This window comes from Mizuhopecten yessoensis, unplaced genomic scaffold (assembly GCF_002113885.1).
Source record: "Mizuhopecten yessoensis strain PY_sf001 unplaced genomic scaffold, ASM211388v2 scaffold3537, whole genome shotgun sequence".
NCBI classification, from domain to species: Eukaryota; Metazoa; Mollusca; class Bivalvia; order Pectinida; family Pectinidae; genus Mizuhopecten; species Mizuhopecten yessoensis.
The window spans coordinates 805,190-828,264 of NW_018405094.1; the positions used below are offsets into that span (position 1 = coordinate 805,190).

The 23,075-nt window shown below is 35.4% G+C and overlaps 3 protein-coding genes across 5 annotated transcripts in view; 2 read left to right on the forward strand and 1 right to left on the reverse strand.

Moving 5' to 3' along the window:
- The window catches only part of LOC110447628 (protein disulfide-isomerase TMX3-like), a 234,982-nt gene extending 225,721 nt beyond the window's left edge, over positions 1 to 9,261 (reverse strand). Inside the window, exons 1-9 of the mRNA XM_021493466.1 lie at positions 9,195 to 9,261; positions 9,051 to 9,096; positions 8,073 to 8,112; positions 7,582 to 7,745; positions 7,027 to 7,107; positions 5,251 to 5,365; positions 4,997 to 5,074; positions 4,202 to 4,268; positions 3,612 to 3,786 (exon numbers count right to left, since the gene is read on the reverse strand). Coding sequence (XP_021349141.1) covers positions 3,612 to 3,786; positions 4,202 to 4,268; positions 4,997 to 5,074; positions 5,251 to 5,365; positions 7,027 to 7,107; positions 7,582 to 7,745; positions 8,073 to 8,112; positions 9,051 to 9,096; positions 9,195 to 9,240 — 812 coding nt within the window. The 5' untranslated portion in view covers positions 9,241 to 9,261. The remainder of the gene's footprint in view (positions 1 to 3,611; positions 3,787 to 4,201; positions 4,269 to 4,996; positions 5,075 to 5,250; positions 5,366 to 7,026; positions 7,108 to 7,581; positions 7,746 to 8,072; positions 8,113 to 9,050; positions 9,097 to 9,194) is intronic.
- Positions 9,262 to 9,667: 406 nt separating this feature from the next.
- Positions 9,668 to 19,679, forward strand: LOC110447630. Of its 3 annotated transcripts, none has more exons than XM_021493468.1 (16): positions 9,668 to 9,795; positions 10,292 to 10,383; positions 10,957 to 12,223; positions 12,599 to 12,901; positions 13,098 to 13,283; positions 13,422 to 13,823; positions 13,930 to 14,202; positions 14,447 to 14,581; positions 14,939 to 15,211; positions 15,518 to 15,760; positions 15,965 to 16,111; positions 16,495 to 16,713; positions 17,089 to 17,223; positions 17,495 to 17,704; positions 17,919 to 18,191; positions 18,508 to 19,679. In XM_021493468.1, the coding sequence occupies exons 1-16, from the start codon at positions 9,744 to 9,746 to the stop codon at positions 18,549 to 18,551; spliced, it is 4,254 nt and encodes a 1,417-aa protein (XP_021349143.1). In that variant the 5' UTR covers positions 9,668 to 9,743; the 3' UTR covers positions 18,552 to 19,679. The 3 variants fall into 3 exon arrangements, with proteins under 3 accessions (XP_021349143.1, XP_021349144.1, XP_021349145.1); XM_021493469.1 differs by having other exon boundaries at positions 13,098 to 13,133; XM_021493470.1 differs by lacking the exon at positions 13,098 to 13,283.
- Positions 19,680 to 22,210: 2,531 nt separating this feature from the next.
- The window catches only part of LOC110447611 (prefoldin subunit 4-like), a 5,135-nt gene continuing 4,270 nt past the window's right edge, over positions 22,211 to 23,075 (forward strand). Inside the window, exon 1 of the mRNA XM_021493408.1 lies at positions 22,211 to 22,252. Within this exon, the coding sequence (XP_021349083.1) occupies positions 22,229 to 22,252 (24 nt within the window). The 5' untranslated portion in view covers positions 22,211 to 22,228. The remainder of the gene's footprint in view (positions 22,253 to 23,075) is intronic.

Sequence of the window (23,075 nt, forward strand, 5' to 3'; positions counted from 1 at the left end):
CTTGTTCCCCAATCCTCACCTAAAGTACACTTGTTCCCCAATCTTCACCTAAAATATCACATTCCCCAATCCTCACCTAAAGTACACTTGTTCCCCAATCCTCACCTAAAGTACCCTTGTTCCCCAATCCTCACCTGAAGTACCCTTGTTCCCTAATTCTGATGTTGATATTAACTACTGTACAACACTTACCAGTCGGCCAAGCCCCACAGTGTTCCTTACTTTACCCTCCTGGTCTAATTTCAGTTATTGTGACCTTGACCTCAGAAACTTTCTAAACCTTTATTGCTTTGCTATGGTACATCAACATACCACAGTGTATCACGGTGTCTAATTTTCAAAAAAATAACCTTTTTGATTTTGAGATAAGGACCTTACACCCCATCCCCAACTGACATCCAACCCCACCCCTCGTCTATTTTCAGTAAGAGTGAGTTTGTCCTTAGAAACTCATGAAACCCCAATTACACATCAACGTATCATGGCTAGTGTATACTAATCATTTTGTCAAATTTAAATTCCTTTTTTTCATACTGCTGGTCATGTTTTAAAAAAAGTGTTCTGCAAAGACAGATGTATATCAATGTAACTTATCTACCCCTTCTATATCTGATCTTATATCCCAACGTATAACATTGAAATAGAAACAAGATGCCTCAAAGTGTTGAAATCATTCATACATTCATTTTCATACTTGTCCTGTCTCCCTAATTTTGAAGGAGATTACGATTTTTCACCCTTATTTTTTTATTTTTGAAAACTGCAGAATTTCATAAATCTTGCCATTTGCTCAAATTCAATTAATGCATTGCAATGAAAACATTTAATACCATGGCATGTCGCACTAATATTCTAGTGCTTTTGACAATTTTAGATTCTCTCATGTGTTTCTCCTTAAGAGAAAAATCAGCAAGTATGTATATATCAGCTATCTGCTCAGCACTGCACTTAGCTAGCCTCCGTATGCACTTAACCACATTATAAAACTGTTTTGTTTTTAGTCCTGTCCAATTGTCTGTCATTAGTCCGACAACATGTCTTGTGGGTGGAGAAAACATGCAAGAAAAATTCAATTCTGAATTCATGAATGCAGCACAAAGTTATGGCTGTCAACAAAGAAGGGAAGTGACTTACCAATCACCCGCTCAGTGCTGTAACAAATTGCCAGTCACGTTTGACAAAAATTCGGTTTATGTCACGTTTGATCCCACATCTCGATAGTATCATATGTCTCTTGTACAGAGCATCACCCAAAAGAATTGGCAAAGTACAGCAATATTATCTTAACTTACAAACAGATTAAAAAATACAGATCATATTTCTATACATAACACCAAAGAGTGGGTGTCAACAGAACAGCCAATTCTAGTTTTCAGTATCAGTCCTGTACATTAATTCAATGACAACCATGCACCATCAAATGATCAATCTCTTACAGAGGAAGGGAAAAGATTTCTTTTCTGCATTATTAGTTATGGATAACTAAAAACCATGAGAAACAACTTTGATAAAAACAGCTATTAGAGAAGAACCTATTTATCATTTGATGGATATGTTATGTAATCTACAGATGAAAAGGAAAACATTCTGGCACTTAGCCTTCTCAATATACATCAACGACAATAGTACACGAACAGAAAACAGGTTAGCTCCAGTACAAATTTCTATCAAAGTAAAACGTATTCCAACAAACTTCTCCGTCAAAGTCAGATGTATTTTGAAAAAATAATAGGACCAGGATATTTTTCAATATTCCTTACAGAATGCTTGTGTGTTGCTCAAAACTAGAAATTATCTTCCAGTAGAGCTGCAAATATAATCTAACTAATCTCTACAAGGCAGACATGAAAACAGAGATTTATTACTTCAGTAATGTTACCATCACGATCTCTTAGAAAAGATTATTATAGATGTATTTACATCAAAGTTATATTCACACAAAAAAAACAGCATAAGAAAGATAAATGATTTAGACTTTTTAAGCTAAGATTTATCACAGATGTGACAGTATCTCACCACATTTAGTTACTAAACATAGCCAGCTGAGAGGTCATGAAGGTACAGTACAGTATATTCAGATTTCCTGTACCGGTGACAATCTGATTACAGAGATTTAAGTTGCTGGGTGACCTTGCCTGGACCATGTCCCTGACTCTTCAACCACACTTTGACTACTGCAGTTAGCAACAAGGACCGTAAAATGGCTATCTAATTATCAAAGTGGAAAGTCAATAGGACTGAAATACAATACTCAGCATTCTATTGTCTAAGCATAAGGCAAATTTTATATTGCCCTTATTTACAGTTCATGTTGAGCAACCAGAGCAATTGTCATGTATCTCTGACTCTCAGTGTTGCTGAGCAACACGAGCTAAAATCAGAAAGTCTGAATTGAACTGCCCAGATATAATCTCAGCACACAATATATATGAAAAGCACTACGTTTAAACATAATGGAACACGAACCAACAATGGTATATGGTTGAATTTTCTTCACACAAACAGCAATGGAGAGATGCATGGGTCACATGTCATAAATTATAAAACTTTAACCGAGAGTTTACACTCCGTAGGTGTCGTCTCTGTGTAGGAAAAAGAGGAAGAAAGCAAATGTAATAGGTCTAACATTCGAGTATGTAAAGTTATTAGTATTGTTATTTTAATTGAAAACTTAATTGAACATTACCCTCTGATTAAAACATGACATATATTTGTCTGGTAACAGCCTCACTATTACACACTAAAGACTCCATACCACTTGCCAAAGGGCTAAATGTCCCCATCAGCAACAAGGCAAGAATAATCACTGTGAAAATGTGACAATTTGAGAAACATCAGTGAAAGAGTAAAAGAGTGAAAAATAAATTAATACAGAATGGAAGTTTCTTTTAATATCACAAACTCACATCTTTGGCCCAATGCCATCCTAAAAATATCTGCTGATCTTTGCAATTGACAAATGACCAAATTGTATTATATATATACCTATGATATCCAATATTCATCAGACAGATAGACAGGCAAATACTACAAAATGTTTTCAAACAGGATCTTTTGACAATCAAAATTGTGTACAAAGGGAGACAACTACCACAATGTCATTGACTTGGAGTTGTTTTTAGTGGAGAAAACGTCCTGAGAATGTTAGTTGGGTACAGCATTGAAAGGCTGTTGTAACAATGACACACAGATGTTAGCAATTCAACATCTCTGTGAATCAAACTAAAATACAAAGAGTACCTCACAAATCAAATTAAAATACAAAGTGTACCTCACAAATAAAACTAAAATACAAAGTTTACCTCACAAATCAAACTAAAATACAAAGTTTACCTCACTAATCAAACTAAAATACAAAGTTTACCTCACAAATCAACTTAAAATACAAAGTGTACCTCACAAATCAAACACAACACTTTGTTCACATTTGAACCTTCTTACATAGATTCTGAAAAAAAAAAATATATATCCAGAACAAAAGCGTTTCCTGATTTACATACAAAATGGGGATTACAGTCTTCACACTACGTAAGTGTGTATCACTGTACCATCCACTGCATAATTAAATTAACTTAGATTCACTGAAAAAAATAAATATAAGTTTCACTTACCTTTCACTTCCTGCTTTGCTTTCTGTATTTTCATCATCAAACGCCATCATGACCAGGATCTTTCCACTTTCTGCAATGTCGTTTATGTTGGCCCCGGTGACCAGGGGGAATGCTGGGAAACGTTCAGAGTTAATCCAGTCCTGGAGACTGGACATTGTCACTATACCATCTTGAGCTAGAAAACAATGTCACCTTCATTTACTGTGACATGTAACACAGTCAGACCAGGATTTGAACTTTAGACTAACATTATAACCAATCAAGCCACCTGGTCACTGTAACTATCTCTGCCCAGACGCCTTATAACTGTATACAATGTAAATTTAGGGTAAGTGTTATTTCTGCAATTTTCCTGCCACATAAATCCACAAATTCAACATAACAGCAACCAATTCTGATATTAAAAGGAACACTACGTACCAAAAACTCTCATGAAAAGTAACATTTTTTAGATAATTTCTATTAAGTAATCAGGCTTTGCGGACCCTTAATACATCTAGATCTCTTGCATTGTAATCACTTTTTCCTTTGGATGGCTACAGAAATTTTAACTCCACGCTAAAGTTAGATTATTAGGTGAACAAGCCTACCTTTATATTCCACTACCTCCTGATCTTTAAAGGCTAGTACTGTTGGGGTCACAGCTGGCTTTATTCGCTGGAAAAGATCAGAAATGAAATTTTAAAAAAAAAAGTATCATAGTCACAATTTGCCATAAAGTAAGAATTTATCTGTAAAAATTTACATAAAATAAAATCTACCTAATTCCATGAACCCATTTTTTAACAAAGAGTACAGAATTTCAAACTCTGATTGGAAGTCATTGTTGATTTTTTTTATTTTTTTTAATTTCAGTAAATACATTTTAAGCAAGAGCAATACGAGGGCAAAGAGACATACTTAGAATACTTTGTGCTAATTTTGATTAACATTGCCTAACTGCAACTGCAACCTCTTTTGACCTTGCCCCTCCATTCCTGCTAGTGGGGGGAGGGTACACCTTCATCAATATAGCAATGAATTCCATCGGAAAGGGAATAATCCTTCACAAATTTAGTCAAAACACCTTCAGCTGTTCTTAAGGAGTAGTCTTTTACAGGAAAAGTTAATACCGGCCACTAGATGACTGATGATGGACAATTATACCACAATATAAACAAATTAGTATTTCCGATAATGTGAGCTTAAAATGTTGGTGAACAATTGCAAGTCTCCATCCAAATAAAGAGGCTTGGGAAGTATGAGACTGCACCATGTAGTACACTAGGAAAGCTTGTGCAATTTGTTTATGTTACAAACTACCTATGTTACTACATTTCTGCTTGGTCAAATACAATGAAGTACAACTACATGTAGTATACCAAGTACCTTACAAGTATACCTACCTGAGGAAGGACAGCAGAGTTACCAGCGTAGAAATAAGACTGGATTAGCATCTGTTCGGCTACATTACTGTACTTGCTCTGTAAACAAACAGCAATTCAAAAAATATAGCAACATCATTTATAATAGCAATGATATCATTTGGCAAAAATATCTAAAATATCATTTTTCTTCATTCCAAGAATAGTGTTATATTTTACTACAAATATTACACTGGTATGCTTTGTAAAGTGTCTGTAAAGTAATGAAGACTTACAAACATGTCATCCACAGGATCCTGTCGACCAAGATACAGGAAGAAAGCCGAGTCTTTGTGTTGATTTTTGGCCTCCTCAAACTTGCCTTTACTAGCCAGATTACGCACTGCTGGTCTGTGGACAAACACAAAATTAATACAGGTAATTAATCACCTGTAGATGGGGACACACACAAAATTAATACAGGCAATTAATCACCTGTAGATGTGGACAAACACAAAATCAATACAGGTCATTAATCACCTGTAGATGTAGACGAACACAAAATAAATACAGGTAATTAATCACCTGTAGATGTAGACAAACACAAAATTAATACAGGTCATTAATCACCTGTAGATGTAGACGAACACAAAATAAATACAGGTAATTAATCACCTGTAGATGTAGACAAACACAAACTTAATACAGGTAATTAATCACCTGTAGATGTGGACAAACACAGAGTTAATACAGGTCATTAATCGCCTGTAGATGTAGACAAACACAAACTTAATATAGGTAATTAATCACCTGTAGATTTGGACAAACACAAAATTAATCCAGGTAATTAATCACCTGTATATGTGGACAAACACAAAATCAATACAGGTCATTAATCGCCTGTAGATGTAGACAAACACAAACTTAATACAGGTGATTAATCGCCTGTAGATGTAGACGAACAAAAAATAAATACAGGTAATTAATCGCCTGTAGATGTAGACAAACACAAAATTAATAGAGGTCATTAATCACCTGAAGATGTGGACAAACACAAAATTAATACAGGTAATTAATCACCTGTAGATGTGGACAAACACAAAGTTAATACAGGTCATTAATCACCTGTAGATGTAGACAAACACAAAATTAATACAGGTCATTAATCACCTGTAGATGTGGACAAACACAAAATTAATACAGGTAATTAATCACCTGTAGATGTAGACAAACACAAAATAATTAGGATAACTAATCACAGCCAGTATTTCGAGTTGGAGCCATATTCATGAAATTGTTCTCCTGTTCAAACTTAGATTCTGTGATCAATCTGAATGCCTTGTTCCGTTGATAAATTAATTAAAAAAAAACATTTTCTTAAACAATTTTTGAAAGGCTAAAAGCTGAATACCGTTTCCAATATTTACACTTGACCTTTTGGCCATCTCACCTGATTTAAGCACGTTGTAAGAAAGTTGGTCTGAGCAAAGATTCCATACTTGAGAATGAGAACAGTTTAATGCAATACAGGCTCAGTTTTAACCTAATAAATGACGGAGCCTTGGAAACTGATACCAATGTCTGATCAGAATATATATACTCTACCACATACAATGTCTGATCAGAATATATATACTCTACCACAAACAATGTCTGATCAGAATATATATATTCTACCACATACAATCAAATGTCTGATCAGAATATATATATTCTACCACATACAATGTCTGATCAGAATATATATACTCTACCACATACAATGTCTGATCAGAATATATATATTCTACCACATACAATCAAATGTCTGATCAGAATATATATATTCACAACAACTTTGAACATAAATAGTTTATCATAGTCTAGTACTTCACACATTGACTCTGAAATTTGGCACTAAACGTTTTGGAAATTTTATAAACAAAATACCTTTCTCCTAAAACCACTATGTTACCTCATTCCCAACTCATTGGATAAACCTTCTAGGCTCTTGTAAACATATTTGGTTATCCATTAGTAGCACCTTACATTTATATGTTTACAGTGATGTAATGAAGACATTTGTTCCCTACCCTTTGGCCCGATTAACAAATTCCATAATGTCTTCCTTTGTCCTGTCTCCTCTGTGAGTGTAGATATTTTCTCCATTAAAACTGAAATATAATTTGTCAGTTAGTATGGTTATTTGAGATTTTATGAAATATCAAGGAAATCATGCTGCAGAAAAGACTTTCATTTAGGCTCTTGAAAATATTAAGACTCAGCCAGCCAAATCAAGCCATACCATAATATGCCCTGTCATAGATAAATCTACAACAAATATAACTTTTTCTGGTCAACAGGATAACAAGAGTTGTAAAATCTGTAGTGCAGTCAATGATCAGCCTGTCAATGAGAGTCACTCAAAATTACAATTATAACTGAAAATGTATTAAGTAAAATATTGTTGGACAGGATACCAAAAGGAAACAAAATGAAAAAGATTACCTGATATTTAAAGTAGAGTAATAAATTATCACAGCAATCAGATAAGATTTTTGGTACCAAAAAAAAACCCCATGTAATTTAAACATTTATTGAGCTTGATTATAGTTTGTATATGCATCCTACTAATGTCCAGTACTTACAACTTTATGGTAGGAAAACCTTTAACACTAAACTCTGAAGCCACGCTGGAGAACCTGGTACAATCCAGTTTGCCGACCTTGACTGGCGTGTTCCTGAGGGACATAGACACCTGGTGGAAAGTCGGTTCCAGCTTCTTACAGTGACCGCACCATGGCGCATAAAACTGTAATAACAAATGAAAGGGTATCAATTGGCTGCATCCAACTTCATACAAGTTTTGTGTTTACGGCAAACAAAAATAAAAATAGAAAGTTAAAAAGTTACCTTCGGGCAGTTACAACTGCAAAACATGACGAACAGCTATCCTTTTTTGAATTGCTTAATATTTATTTTACAACCTTTATGAAAAATTTCATAAACTTACAGGGTATTGGTGAAGGCAAGTGCATTTTCTACTGAACCACCATATACTAGACCACACTGTAACAACTTTATCAATCAGAAGAAACAGTTCTATTATGAAAATATACAACTATATACATGTACTTACCTCAACAAGCCATGGCACTTCTTTATATACATCTAAAAATCTACAATTGAATGAAAAAATAATGTCAACATTATCTTCCTAAAAAATTATAACATATTTCTTACAAAAAACATTGCTTACCTAATGTAATCGAAGAACTGCATTTAACTCAAAGGGAAAAAGTAGATATATTTGATTATACTCGAATACTAAAGTTAGCACCATGGTCAATACTCGGTTCTATTTAACAATTTTACGTTATATACCTATATACAAATACGCGTAGATAGAACAAGCTGTGTTGACTTATTGAAGTCAGGAAAAAGTTTCAATTGTCCAATTTTAAAAGAGAATAAAATACCATGAAATTTAAGACAAAATGAATTATCTGCTCAAGCTGGAAAGAAGTGATAGACTTATCTAAGTTTGACAAAACAGGATTATGTACCTTCATATACAACATACCAGGTAGTACAGACTACAGTGCTTTCAGAAACTCAATCATATAAAATGCAGATTTTATTTTAATTTAATAAGTTAAGTTTATTTTCTACTTAATAATTTAAAATTGTATTAATCACCAGTGTTTCACATGTTCCAGATACAGTATTCTATCCGTCAATGAGATATATAAGATATAAGATATAAAAGGCAGAGAGCACAAACTGGGAGGGGCTCTGGTCTGACAGATCAGTAAGGAGTTGAGAATAACACTTTTTTTATTTCGATCCAATTTGTTTAATATCACCCTTCATCAATAGTACCACATACAATGTCTGTTTCCAAACAACTCTCGACACATTGAAATGATATGAAAACTAAAAATTGCAATGGAGTAGTTGTCTTTTAAAATGTTAGAGTTGTGACCAGCACCAATCCTTCAGAAGTAGGTGAGTTCACACAAATGTCATCAATCAGCTGGTTGATCGACGACCGTATAATTAATAGCCCGAGGACACAATCAGCTGATCTACCCTGGGTACCGGTGTCCGATCTTACCTTTCGTCGAGTTCTAGCACCTGGCTGGATACGACACATATTGCACCTGCAATTAATGAAGAAGGGTTAATTAAATTTACTTCAACAGCCCATTGTCAATTGACAATATGACAGACATATCCAACAATAAAACAGATAGCATACCAAATAAAACAACTGTCAAAATCGTTCTCTTCATGGAGAGCGCCATCTTTCAAAAAATGACAGTTCCGCAGTATAGTTACATATAAATCTTTAAACGGAATCTGGTGACGGCAAAACCCGGACTATTCGATTTGATTCAAACTTGATATACCGTATCGTTACTGTTTATGCGGTATTTTCATGACGCATAAAAATAATAATTAACAAATAATGAAAATTGATTTGAAAACTTTTGAATGCATTTCGGTAAATAATTGTAATAACCATATAATATACTGGACTAAATGTGATCTTTTAGGTTTGTTCTATGTAACAAAAGTTGATAGAATAGGTCTGAAATATCAAAAGCACTTATCAAAACATGTACAAAAAATATGAAACACGAGTTAGCTTCTCTTTGGCGCCAACTGTCGCGAGAATTGTTATCACGTGACCGGATATGGCTTTTGTATCATAGCAACGCTGGTAGTTTAGCAGCTCACGCAGTGAGTATTGCCGGACTTTTTTACGAGGGAGATTATAAATTAATAAGCAACTTAAATAAAGAAAATGCCACTAGACAAACCAACAAAAATTCTTTACGGAAGACTTATCAACAAGGGTAAGTAAACATTACCTCTGTTTTAAAGAGTTATATTGTTATATGTATTCTTTTTGAGCCGAATAAAGCCAGACTCCGCAATCAGTGAAGGCAGGATGGATCTTCAAATCTTAAGTGAAAATCTTCGGTCCGAGTGAAAAAGTATTTCAATTAATAGAAAGCAGACAACATGGGAAAGTTCATGAGAGTAAAGTATTCATTCTTAACATGCAATGTGTACATTTAGTTCCTGAAATCTTTTAAACTAATGATTTTCGGAGGGGGCGTTGTTTACCATGGTCATAGGATGTCCCAATAGATCAAAGGTGTTAACCACGCTCATAAGTCAAAGATCAAATATATTATGTCATAATCGATCTTTCACTGATGAGCTTGCTTTGATCAGATTAAAGTTTTGTGATATTTCATTAACATTGTAGGTTACATTTTATTTTAACTGATGATGATGTTGTAGCCCTGATACTGTATGAGGAATTAGTGTCAAGTTTATTTACAGATCGGCCTATTCTTCAGAAGAAGCCAAGATATGATAACAGTCCACTGGACTTAGAGGTCGAAGGACTCAAACAGCGTATTGATTGCAATATTGTAAGTACATGTATAACCTCAGCAATCAGTTTGTTTCATATTTTTCTAGATACAAATACAAAAACGGCCTAATATCGTTTTATTGCATTTTTTTTCTGGAAGATTTACATTACCCAGATAAAGTTTCAACATTTTAAACAGATAACACATGTCTCTCTCCACCGACGTTTCAGTTTCAGACTGAATGAGATAATCGATTACATGGATAAATATATGCATGTTACATGCAGGTTATCATTTAACAATTAAAATGTTCTCTTGGTACATCTTCATTTTTTTTCCACGGCAAATGTGTTGGTATTAAAAAGTTTAGCATTGTACAAATATCTTGAAATGTTGATCAGACTATACAATAGAGAACGAAGATATACTCGAAGTAAAAAAAAAGCAGCAGAAAAATGCTTATGTTTAAACCTAATCACATTAAAGAATAGCTTTGTACATGTACTAGTGGCGGATCGGAAGAGAGATTTCCTGGTCTTACTTAACGAGAGATCTCCCTTCCATCTCCCACGGAAATTATGGAAATTAACTTCATAGCGATATGCGTAAAGATATTTTCCTTCACAACAGAAACGTCACATGGATATAAGATATGAAATCAGAACTGAGATTGACAAGCTGAGACAAGAAAACATGGACATTGCTGCAAATCTTCATCGAACTGATGAGACATTTTATTTACACCAGGATTTCAATGAAGAAGTCCACAGACTTAGGTCGATGAACGTCAGACTGAAATCCATGTTGTGTCTACAAGATGTGAAATCAATAGAGGCATACGGCCCGACAAAATCACGTAGCGCATACCCAAAATATGCCGAACAACGCAAGAGTCACAACTATACAACTACGTCACATGACAGTGGACATGCTACTCGTGCAGACATTTCTGGTAAATCAAGTGATTTATTTGCCAGAATCGATCAATTGGAAGCGGAAATGAGGAATTTTCTTGTCGAAAACCCTTTACCGAAAAGGAACGAAAGTTATCAACAGAAACATGTTTCGGATGTCGACATTCACTGTTCAACTGAAGGAATAACAAACAACATCCGGGGTCTTTCAATAAATGACAAACCCATTTTTGTTCCAACTAAAGACGTCCAACCTCAGACCAGATTACAAGAATGCGATCGAACAAAAGGCTGTCATGCAAACACAGATGGCTTTCGATGCAAGTGCCAAGTAACACATTCTGAAACTGCAAGTTACCATCATGTTGTTGGGCCCCATGCAAAGTCAAATTTTAGGATAAAGGATGAAAGTTTCGCATGCGACAAAACGAATACCAATATGAAATTATCCAGGTCAAAATGCAAGAATGTCGTCTTCAATGACATAGATATGCCTATTATGAATAGCCATTGGTCAACAGACGCAAGTGCCTTATCAGATGACAGGGATGTCAATATGAACTCCTTCAGATCAGAGGACAGACATGTCTTATTCGGTAACAGAGACATGATTACCATAAACCCCAGATCAACGGGCAAAGGTGCCATACCCCAAGACGGATATATCAACATGCATTACAGGTCAAAAGACGAATGTGTCTTGTCTGACGATAAAGATATCAACATGAACTCCTCGAGGAAGCTGGAAAGTATGTTAGTTATGGTACATCCAAAGCGGTCTCAATCCGGAACAATAGTTGGATTTGATATCGCTGAGAATTTTGAAGTAAAACCTACAGATGACTTTAAATCATTGCACCATGAAAATGTAATATCTGCCGACTATGAGCCGACACAGCCAGTGCGTCAGAATGGTGTATCTAATCTGGTATCCAACTATGTTGTGGACGCATCCATCACTGTGGAGGACGTTGAGATACGAGGTTAGTTCAATAGACATTTTTGTTATTACAAAATGGAATTTTAAATTATCAAAATATTTATCAATGTGAAGTTGGAAAACATTTTATAGTTTGTCATTGCCGTTCCAAATATAAAGTATCATCTTAGAATGATACAACAAACACTCGAAAGCAGCTTTTTACAATACATCAATGTACCTATTTCATTTATGATTTAATTGCAATATATGATATTGTTATTCATTATGTTTATGAAAAAGTCTCTTTCCGGAGATTTTCTGAAACTGGATTATGTTTATGCTCAAAAGGTTAATGAATTAATCAGCAAAAACCTAAAAAAAGATCTCCTGATTAACGAGACTCAGCTGTAGTATGTATTCTCCTTTTACCTTTCAGATATCTACAAGAATGCTTCAAATGATTCAGACAGTGAACAGTCCACATCATCATCCGACATGACGTTGAAATTCGCAACACCTTTCAAAATTGTATCCTCGAGGCACATCCGGCCGAGAGATGTACCACGGTTGAACCTGGGGGATTTGGTGTCCGAATCTGACGTCAACCTTGTCAAAGTAACAAAGGAAGCCATTGCAGATCTTCTTTCTGATCAAGATCAAAACTCTGATGTTTCCTATATAGACCTTAGTGATGGAAATGGTTGTCAGCATATGGAAAATGAAAACATGTCTGCTGCAGGTAAGATAATAACTTTTTCATTTTTTAATCATCATATGTAATCTGTGTATCTGTATATCTATATAATGGTTTTATCAAGTATCTGCATCTAAGCGTTTGTCGTTTGCTCCTTCAATGATCTCATTGTCTGAAGTTTGATTTGCCATGTTTTACCCTTTATCACTCATCAGTGGTAATTCTAAACAACATTTTGCAGATGTTCAACATCATCAGGGGTGCTACAGTGAGGAAAGTGAGTTTATAAATGATGTAGATGATACCAATGCCACAAAAGACAGGCAAACAAGCTTCAATAATCCAAGAAATTTTAGTGACAGAAAATCGAACTTGAGTGATATGATAAAGAAGCTATGTGCAAATGAGGAAATGTCTTACATGCAAGGTAAGCATAAGATTGAAAGTTGATTTTCCTCCAAATGACACTAACTCTGATAGTTTGTTAACGTCGTGGTTCGAAAATACTTATTCATGCCATTGTCCATACTTAGCTAAACATTCTTTTGTTATATATACATTGTAGATTTCTTTCGTGGCGATTCAGCAGATGACCCTCTTACATCAACAAATGATAATAAGGCACCGGCTCCTGAACTAGAAGAATCGACCAAACATTCCCTTGAAGAACACTCGCCTTTTGAGAGGACTAAAATGTGTGACAAAAGCACGCGGAGTAATAAGCTCAACCTAAGTATCAAGCTCTCGTCGTCAGTTTCCCAAACTAACCTGGATGAGGACGTACATCAAATGAGCGTGCGTGATGTAGATGGAACCGATATCAATACTGATAAATCTGTACAAGTTATGCCAACTGACGATGAGGAAGAAAGATATGGCTATTATGTGGAGTTGTGCAACACTAGTATGAGGCTGACCAGTATCATTAAAGATATGTGTGCCAGCAGGAGTATTCCTAACAAACAAGGTAATATTCTTCTAAGTCTTGATCTTACTTATCACCGTCTTTCATCAGTTTTTAAACTCAAATCATTTCATAGAGTCAAACTACAGTAACTGATTTTAATTTTTAGAATTTCCACAACATCCCAATACCTCCGATGAACCACGCTTACCGGCATTGGGGGTTAGTAGAAATGATGACAGCGACAACAACGCGTTGCATGTTCCTATCAAACACGAACCCGCCGACCAGCTTGTGAGACCAAAGACTATACCCAAACAAAGTGGGGCAAACTTGTCGTCGCCATCTTACGCTGAAGATGTACAACTAGACAAGAACAACTTTCCTTGGATGTTCCCTAATGATGGAGAACAATATGACAATGTGAATACGGAGTCGGAAGGTGAGGATAATGCTATTGTCAAAGGTATAGATCAATAATGTGGTATTTAACACGAATGTATACAGAGGTTCCAGTTTATGCACCAATATTTTTTACACCACTTTAGTCACCACTTCACATACATTATATACAAGATTCAATAATTTCATAAAAATACAAAATTCATAATACCAATGCTCATATATAAAGCTTATAATTACATTGCGATGCCATTAGTGCAATCAGAAATCATTACTATTTGTAGAAACGTGCACCATACCTGTGACGATGCCAACTTGCACGATGGATAGTGCACGGTCTGATGTGTCGTGTATAGATTTGAGTCTGCACGAGGAAACACCGAATCTGGGATCTACCAGGAGAGAACATGCTGTGAAAAGTAAGTTGGGATTTTATTATTGCTTTCTGAAAAACTTGGTATTTTCAAACGTTAGTACATGAATCACATCAGATTCATGCATGTATTACCGACAAAACAGTACAATCACATGTATAGCAGCTTACCGGTTAGCGGGATTTTGGAATTTGCAGTCGACGTTCTTTTTTAGATAGAAGTTAACTGTAATGTTGAGCATCGTTAATAAAAACACATACGATAAATGTGGAACAATACATGAACTCGCTGTTGAACATTTGCTGGAAAATGTGTTGAGTATTTGTTACTTTGAAGAATGAAATGGAGTTCTTCTGTGTAAATAATAATAGTACGTTATATTAAATTGATTCAATTTTACAGCATGTTTTACCTCCAATGAATCACCGAGATGTGGTGTGGAAGAAAACGTCACAAATAGAACAGAGATTTCTGTTGATGTTATGGACACTGGTCGATTGATCGTCCCAAGCGAACTCGCATTGTCCTGCAAAAGACGACAGTTGTTGTCTACCTCCTTGTCTGAATCACACGAGGACATAGTCAGACTCCTTAATTGGACCAACGCTTCAAATTATGTAGGTGCTTGGAAGGATCCAGAACACTCAATCACTGATGATGAAAATTCAGTTCAAGGTAACTCATTTAAAATACCTTCAGAACATACATTTGGACTTCGATACATTCACATAAAATCGTTAAAGTTCTTCGACTGACGATGCAATTTGATACTACATGCCAATGTTAATGCCAAGTTCACTGTTACTATTTATAAAAATTACTGAAATGATTCAGTGTCATCATTGTGTCAACTTCATTTCTTTTTATAAAAGTTAATTAAGGGTTTTACAAATTACTTTTTTAATCAAATGACAACAACTGACAAATATATATGATAACTATGAAAACTTAAATGATTGTATATTTGTTTTTACCTTGTAGAGATTCTTAATTCACCTGAAAGTATGGTTGGCTCTTCCCAAAGAAAACAACTATGGCAGCCATGCTTGCTGAGCGAATACATGCCGAAGGATGGTGAACAAACGAAGCCCTATTACGGACATGAGAACAATGGTAAAGAAAGTGCTAGATCTGGCTATGATTTAGATTCTGACATTTCATGCATCGACTTAAGCGAAGAAGTGGCAAGCATAAGTTCCGCCCAGAATGGTCCAGAGGTGAAAGGTACTTATATTTTATGTATTTCTGATTTTATTTTTTACGTTAAACATTTGAACAAGTGTAATGCCTTTTGGCACACAATGTAACTTCTTAACACTAGAGAAGTATGTAAGATAACGCATTTAATGACGTATTGAGATAGGATTTGTTTCCATGTATGCCATATGTGTGGTATCTTAAATTCATTATTACCATCTAAAATTTTAGAATTTCTCAGTCATGAGGGAGATGAAATGAATACACAGGATGTGTCCTACAGAGACGTGAGTCCTCGCTGGTCTACCTCAGAGACCTCATCTAACGAGGAATCGTGTAGCTCCTATTTCACTGCCAGCGAAGACGATTCTGTACATGGTAAGGTAGCATTTTACATTACCTTTATCTTCTTTATATTTTATTAGCATTTTATAATCCTCATCATCGTCTTCATATTTTGTATAGACAAATACGTAGTATAGGTACATGTAGTATAGACAGGCAGATAGAGAGATAACACGTATACATTGTTTACGGTAATTCAATACATACATATCATTTTACAGTCTCTTCCTTCATGGGATGTACGCTCGTCATAATCCTGGCGCTTATACCACCTATGTCGTCAAATTTGCAGCACTAAAAAAATCAATTACGTTATCATTCTCACAGTTATAAAAAATAAGTATTTGAAAACAATTGATCGTCAAATCCATGTAGTTACTTCAGAATCTTTCACAGTTGCTCTTTATGTTTTTTAGACGGTCTAGCCTCTCCGGATAGCTTAGTGGGGTATGCACGGAGGGATAAAATTTGGGAAGAAGATTTCGTGGCTAATTACATGCGCATGTCATCTAAGGAGCAAAACAATAAAGAGGAAGCTGAACGTTTGATTGCCCAGTCTAATGAAGACATTGACAGCATACATGCAATTCGGATTCCAATCCTGCTGGCTGAGGCAGACGAACATACATCTAAAGGTAAATTCATAATTAGGAATTTGATTTCGTCACTTACTCGCCACTGACTCCTGTTTTAGAAAAGTTGTAGTCGTTCAAGCCTTTCTTTGTTCGATGCAAGGGTTGCTTCCTTTCCATCATTTTCATGAGCGATGCTAATATGTCTGTGTAGACCATCTACTTTGAATGTAAACTGCGTTTTGTGTGACTATTGAGTTCGCAACTCCTGGCATGGTTTTAAGAAGTATGTCTTGGTAGTGTCTTTTGTGAGTGATGTCATTGGTCAGCCCTGTGACAAATGCAACTAACATATGCAGACAAGTTTTCAATGGGTCACTTCCTATGTTTTTAGTATAGATTGCCCATTGAGATCTTGTCATTTTCTGTTAACGACAGATTTGTTGATCAGTGACCACGAGGCTCGGGTGATATTTGAAGCCATGAACAGCGCCAGGTCAGATGTGTCCTGTATCGAGTTGATCGAGGAAGAACCCACCTTAAGTGATATTAGAGAAGGGCATGTTGTCAAAGGTAGATATTATAGTACCTGATGTATATGATTATTATTTTATTTGTCATTAGATGTACATCGACATCTTCCCCTTCGGCTAAGGTGATAGTATGTATGTGCCTGGATGCTTTGCTTTACTTTGCTCCTTTATATTAACTTAAACTAGCACAGGTCCCTCAACAGAAGAGGTTGTTGTATAAAATGGCATAAAACCTTATATAAGATAGTTTTAAAACATATGTAAATCAAATCTCATGGATTGGTACTTACCAAGAAGTTTTGTTTTTGTAGAGTTTCTAATGTGCAAGGAAGACAACCCTATACCTACAGAGAGCGGGAATGATATATTGGAGTTTGGTCGGTGGGCAGTACCAATCAAGCACACAACATATGAACTACCAGCTTCAGAACCCTCGTCTGATGATCAGGTCGTTATTTCCGACATTGATAATGACGATGGTGGGAGCGACGGCACTTGCAATGATGTGACGTCTGTGCAAGGTATATATTGATACTCTAAGTTACTGTGCATGGGTTTTTAGAAACCTACATATAAATTAACTGTTTCAAGAATCAATGGCTTTATTTATATATTACAACAATGCATACTTTAATTTGTTATCATCCAATCATTTTATATTGTTCTTGTACTAATGAATTATAAACTGAAAAAAATGTGTTATTAACACACATGAAATGTTTTTTCTCGATTTAGCATTTTCTGACGCGGATTTCTGTGTGTTTGATATGGACGATCCAGATCCATGTTTCGCAAAGCAGAACATGATTGAACAGTGTGACCTTCGCCTTCCAGGCGAGCAAGTCCAAACCAGTATCTGTCTCCCATTTCATGACACGGATTTACATCTCGAGATTGGCATGAATGAATATGTCGTCCCCCGTATGTCTGATGTGAAGAAACATGGACCAAGGGTCACCTTCAGTGTTTTGCGGGAACTGAACTCGAAGCTGGAGAAAGTAAAACAAGGTAGGTTACAGTTTATCTTCCTTCTATAACAAATTGGCAGTGAAAACATATACGGTTTTATAGCACAAGAAGTTCCCATTAGACGATTAAGAAATATACCTATGGCATATCGAAAGCATTACATTCATTAAGATATGCACGTATAGAACACTAGTAGGGAACTGATGGTTGTAGGGATTAATCAAAACTTGACTTGCTCAGAAATGTGTCTCGCTCAAAGGTTGATTTAGAAGATATCTGTTGTAGTCGTCTCCTCACAGGATTATTTATGGTCTGTCACTACGTGATATTGAGTATTTGCTCTGTATCTTTTCAGAATTAATGGAGTCGAGCGGAATGTCAAAATGGCTAACTTTGTAAGATGGAAGGTCATCACAGGTCATCGTCATTTTAATTTTAACTGTTTGTGTTTTCTTTGTAATCCATGCATGACAGAATCAACCTGTCTCTTGATCATGGAAAATGCAATTTTAAATGAACTGTTTCATCATTTCTTCGTAATTTTGATCACTTCATAAAGATTTTCTTAGTGATTATTATTATAAGCTTTCATGCTTTGGAAATCTGAGAAAAGAAGAATAGTATAGCGCTTTACAATAGGATTGGTAATTAATACCAGCTGATGTTCTCTTGTGATGTCCATTTGTTAAGCAATAATTTTATCAGGTTGTTAATTCACTGTTTGTGCTACAGCTATAAGGGTTCTCATTGCCTTCAAGGCAAACACACGTGGGAAATTGTATGCTGATAAATTATGTGATCATCAACCAAATGTATTAGATGTTCCATTGTTTAAGCTGATGAACGTGTACATGTATTCAAAATCATGATTCAATTGAACTTTGATCAATGAGCACCAACCACATGTACAAATACCAATTATCAGGTTCAACATGATATCAACACGGAATTGCCATACTTAATATTCAGAAAGAAAGAAATCTGCCTTCGGAAATCTCAATTCGTTCAGTCGTTAGTGACTCAATAGTTAGTGACCCAATTCGTTCAGTCGTTAGTGACCCAATTCGTTCAGTCATTGGTAACCCAATTCGTTCAGTCATTGGTGACTCAATTCGTTCAGTCATTGGTGACTCAATTCGTTCAGTCATTGGTGACTCAATTCCTTCAGTCGTTAGTGACCCAATTCGTTCAGTCATCGGTGACTCAATTCGTTCAGTCGTTAGTGACCCAATTCGTTCAGTCATTGGTGACCCACTTCGTTCAGTCATTGCTGACTCAATTCGTTCAGTCATTGGTGACTCAATTCGTTCAGTCATTGGTGACTCAATTCGTTCAGTCATTGGTGACTCGATTCGTTCAGTCATTAGTGACTTAATTCGTCAATTCATTGATGATTCTTATTCGAATACATATTTTGATTGGGTCGTTTTCAGAAATGTATTTGAAAGTGTTAAGTATTTTTACATTACATCACAGACCATATCCATTAAGTCAGATTGTTCTGGGTTTCCTGGTGAAATAAAGGTGTTGAACTAATAACAGATGTTGTGTTATTTCACTGTCGTTTTCGCATAGAACAATGAAATCGTATATATAGGACTTTGATTATCTGTACATTTCATAACTGTTAATATAGGGCCTTTGCAACCAGGCAATATCTTTCTCAACACCATTGGGAGCATACAGCCGGTGCTGCCATTTCGGCGCTCACAGCTAGCATTCAACAATTCTAGCACTGCCCAACCACGTACTCATTTACAGCTGAGTAGACTGGAAGAAGCAGAGTTAAGTATCTTGCTCAAGGATACAACACAGTGCCGTGACTTCGAACACTAGGTCACGAGCCCGGCGTCCTACCACTAGACTACACCGTGCCTCTACGACATAGGGCCGGACGGACCGTCCTAGTGTTCTGATTTTCCTTTCTAGCGAGACTTGGCAAGGACTTTCATTGCCTGCTTTAGATATATAAACAGTTCTGATTATTTTTCCATTACGATAGAAATTACGAAGTTTCCAGAAATATCATCAGTTAAAGAAAAGTTTAAAAGGAAATGCCTGATTTATAAATAGAAATAGTTTCAGTCGAAGTTTGGACCCGGAAATAAGTAGATACAAACTCGTCATCTGCAAAACGTATTCAATTTTTCTCGTGCTCGACTTGATTTATCACCACATAACCCTATCAAATCATAGAGAGAAAAAAATATTCATTAATCAAATAGTAGAAAAACATAAAGAAAATCGGTATTTTTTCTGTATATCAAATCACGACTTTAATACAATGTTTGTTCAAATAATGTCCCGCTTAGAGTCTTTAATTAGGAATGATGAATAAATGCACACGACCTGCAGGCTCTGGTGTCATACAATCTCACAGTTATAACCATCTTCTAGTTGAAACAACTGAATTGGAGATATCTAATTATATACCTAAAACTAGCGTGAATGATGTTGACTATAGCTTCCTTGGCCTTCGACCTTTAACCTATGCATGCTTATTCATCATATATACCTCATTCATAACTGTACCACTTTTCGTGATCAGCCATTTGATGATTAAAAGCAGAAACTTTACCTTTTGACTTAGTTATCCCAACGACCCTGATATTTGACCAGCAGTATTTAAACCCCTAATGCATGTATTTCTTCATTATGTTTTGTTGAACAACTGTACATGAATTTAATTTGTTGATATTCATTCGGGAATTTAAGCTGCTAGAGTCTCTGGCGGACAGCCAACGAATAAATAAGGAACAACTTGATATAATCTAGTCGGGTTATAAAGTGATAATTCTAGCTGAAAAAGAGAAAATCAAAGTAAACAGTTTGCTTAATTTCCATGTGCTCAACTGGATTTATAATCTCATAACCTAGTCTCAGAGAAAACTATTCCTTATATTTATAATGTTTTCTGTGGATGGTTCTTGACTATTTGGTACACAAATCTTAGCAGCGGATACAAACTTTATTTTTAAAACATATCGACGTATGACCGGTTTACTCGTAAAAGAATCCGCCTGAAATTTGCATAAGCCTTGGTTTTACTGTTGATGACGTCGCACACTTCATGCCCCGTTCGCAAAAAAGAATCATAACTCCGCCTACATGAACTGTTGTCGATGTCATTAAATCTTGACACAATATATGGTAACTTCAATTTACATTGTATTGCAAGGGTAGTGTACCCTTTTCCCCATCGAGTGTAACTTGACTGTTAAACTAAACGGATTTTAATGTGACCAGGCGCAGGGTACCCGCAAAAGCAACCGCTTTTCAGTGGTGTGATAATTAATGATTTTCGGCAAAATGCCCCAGAAAGCCAAAATTCGTTGTAGTACACATCAGTCAAAATATTTTGAATGATATGCTTAAACATAGCACCAAAGCTGACAAAAATATTTAATTTATTTGCAACAACCTTCGCTTGAACCCCGGAATTAGATGCTATCTAAGTCCGTGGTTGAACGTTTTTATATACATGTACATATATAATTCCAATGTATACTGCTCTATTTTTAAGTTTTATGGTGTATTATACATACAGTTCTATGCATTCTCTTAATTTAATTAAGACAAAACTGAAAAGGAAATCGGGTAGATTGTTTCAAAACACCAGAATCGAATCCACTTCAGAATGAATACTTAATTGATTATTTTTATCAAGTTTAAATATAGATTACAAACCGATCAATCACAATGATGGAGGGGAAAGGTCTCTTCTATTATGGAACGGAATTAGATTGCTATCTAATTCCGTGATTATACTAAGCAGAAAAAATATTATAGCACTCAATATGATATTTGGTTGCCATTGTTTTGCCCGAAAGTTATACCTTTATAATTCGTGAAAAAATAATCCAATTCCGTATTTTACTAACAGTACGTCAATCGGTTCTAAAATTAGTGATGATTTTAATAAAAAATATATGTAACTGTAGATTTTCCAACATTTTTACTGTCATTATCGTTAAAATTATATGTACTTAGTAAAAGTAAGATACTATAGATAACATTTATTTCATTGTTAATAACGAAATAAATTATTTACTGCGGGGATTAATCAACGATCCAAGATGGCTGCCACCATGAAGAACTCGGTGCGTGTTTGGACTTTTATTGTGTTCATGGTTACTATGGCATAACTGTTTATTTTTTCTTCAACAAATACTTGTTTCAAATAACAGACTTATTTTCTATGTAATTTGAATAGATATTTGTTTAAAAATGAGCCATGTGTGGTAGTTCGGTACCTTCTAACTCGCCTAACGAAACATGCCCGAATCTGTCAAAAATCGACACTCTCCGAGAATCACACGGGTTTGATATAGGCCACACATTTACGCTCTTACCGTAAAGAAAATATTTGTAATGGGCCTAGCAAACAAGAGAGAATAAAGTTACATGTAGTATAATTTAACTGTTTGTGTAGCCGGATTGATTCTTTCAATAAAACATTACTGTTTAAATTTTGTATCTTCATCCCTTTATTTGTCTTTCACTCATTCACGCTTTATCGTAAACATACGCCGTCACATAGTTGTCCAACGTGTCAGATGTAGATGAGGTAAAATTATTCACAAATTTGGGTAGTTAAGTTTAAGCACAGGGAGCCTGAAATTCTGTCAAAAATTAATGATAACAGTAATACAAACAAGAGATCCCAGCGGGATCTTGGCGCCCACCTTTGTACCATCTTCATTAGTTCTTTGTCAGTTCGATCTTTTCTCTTCTTTCCTCTAATCTGTTTGATCGAGTCATGTTAACAGTAAATGCACCTTGAGGTAACTTTTGATCTAAACTTAATACTGATGTGTATGAAAGCCAACCTTCAAAGTGAGTTTGTCATTTCACATATTTACTAGTACAGTACTTAATGTGAAAGAAATAGAATCGATCATTGCAATATGAGAAAGATCTGTT

Excerpts from the sequence above, each read along its gene's own strand:
- LOC110447630 (XM_021493468.1), top strand. The coding sequence starts at position 9,744 with ATGCCACTAGACAAACCAACAAAAATTCTTTACGGAAGACTTATCAAC. Across the intron at positions 9,796-10,291 it reads CGGAAGACTTATCAACAAGG|ATCGGCCTATTCTTCAGAAG; the intron begins GTAAGTAAACAT and ends GTTTATTTACAG. Across the intron at positions 17,705-17,918 it reads TGATGTGACGTCTGTGCAAG|CATTTTCTGACGCGGATTTC; the intron begins GTATATATTGAT and ends TTCTCGATTTAG.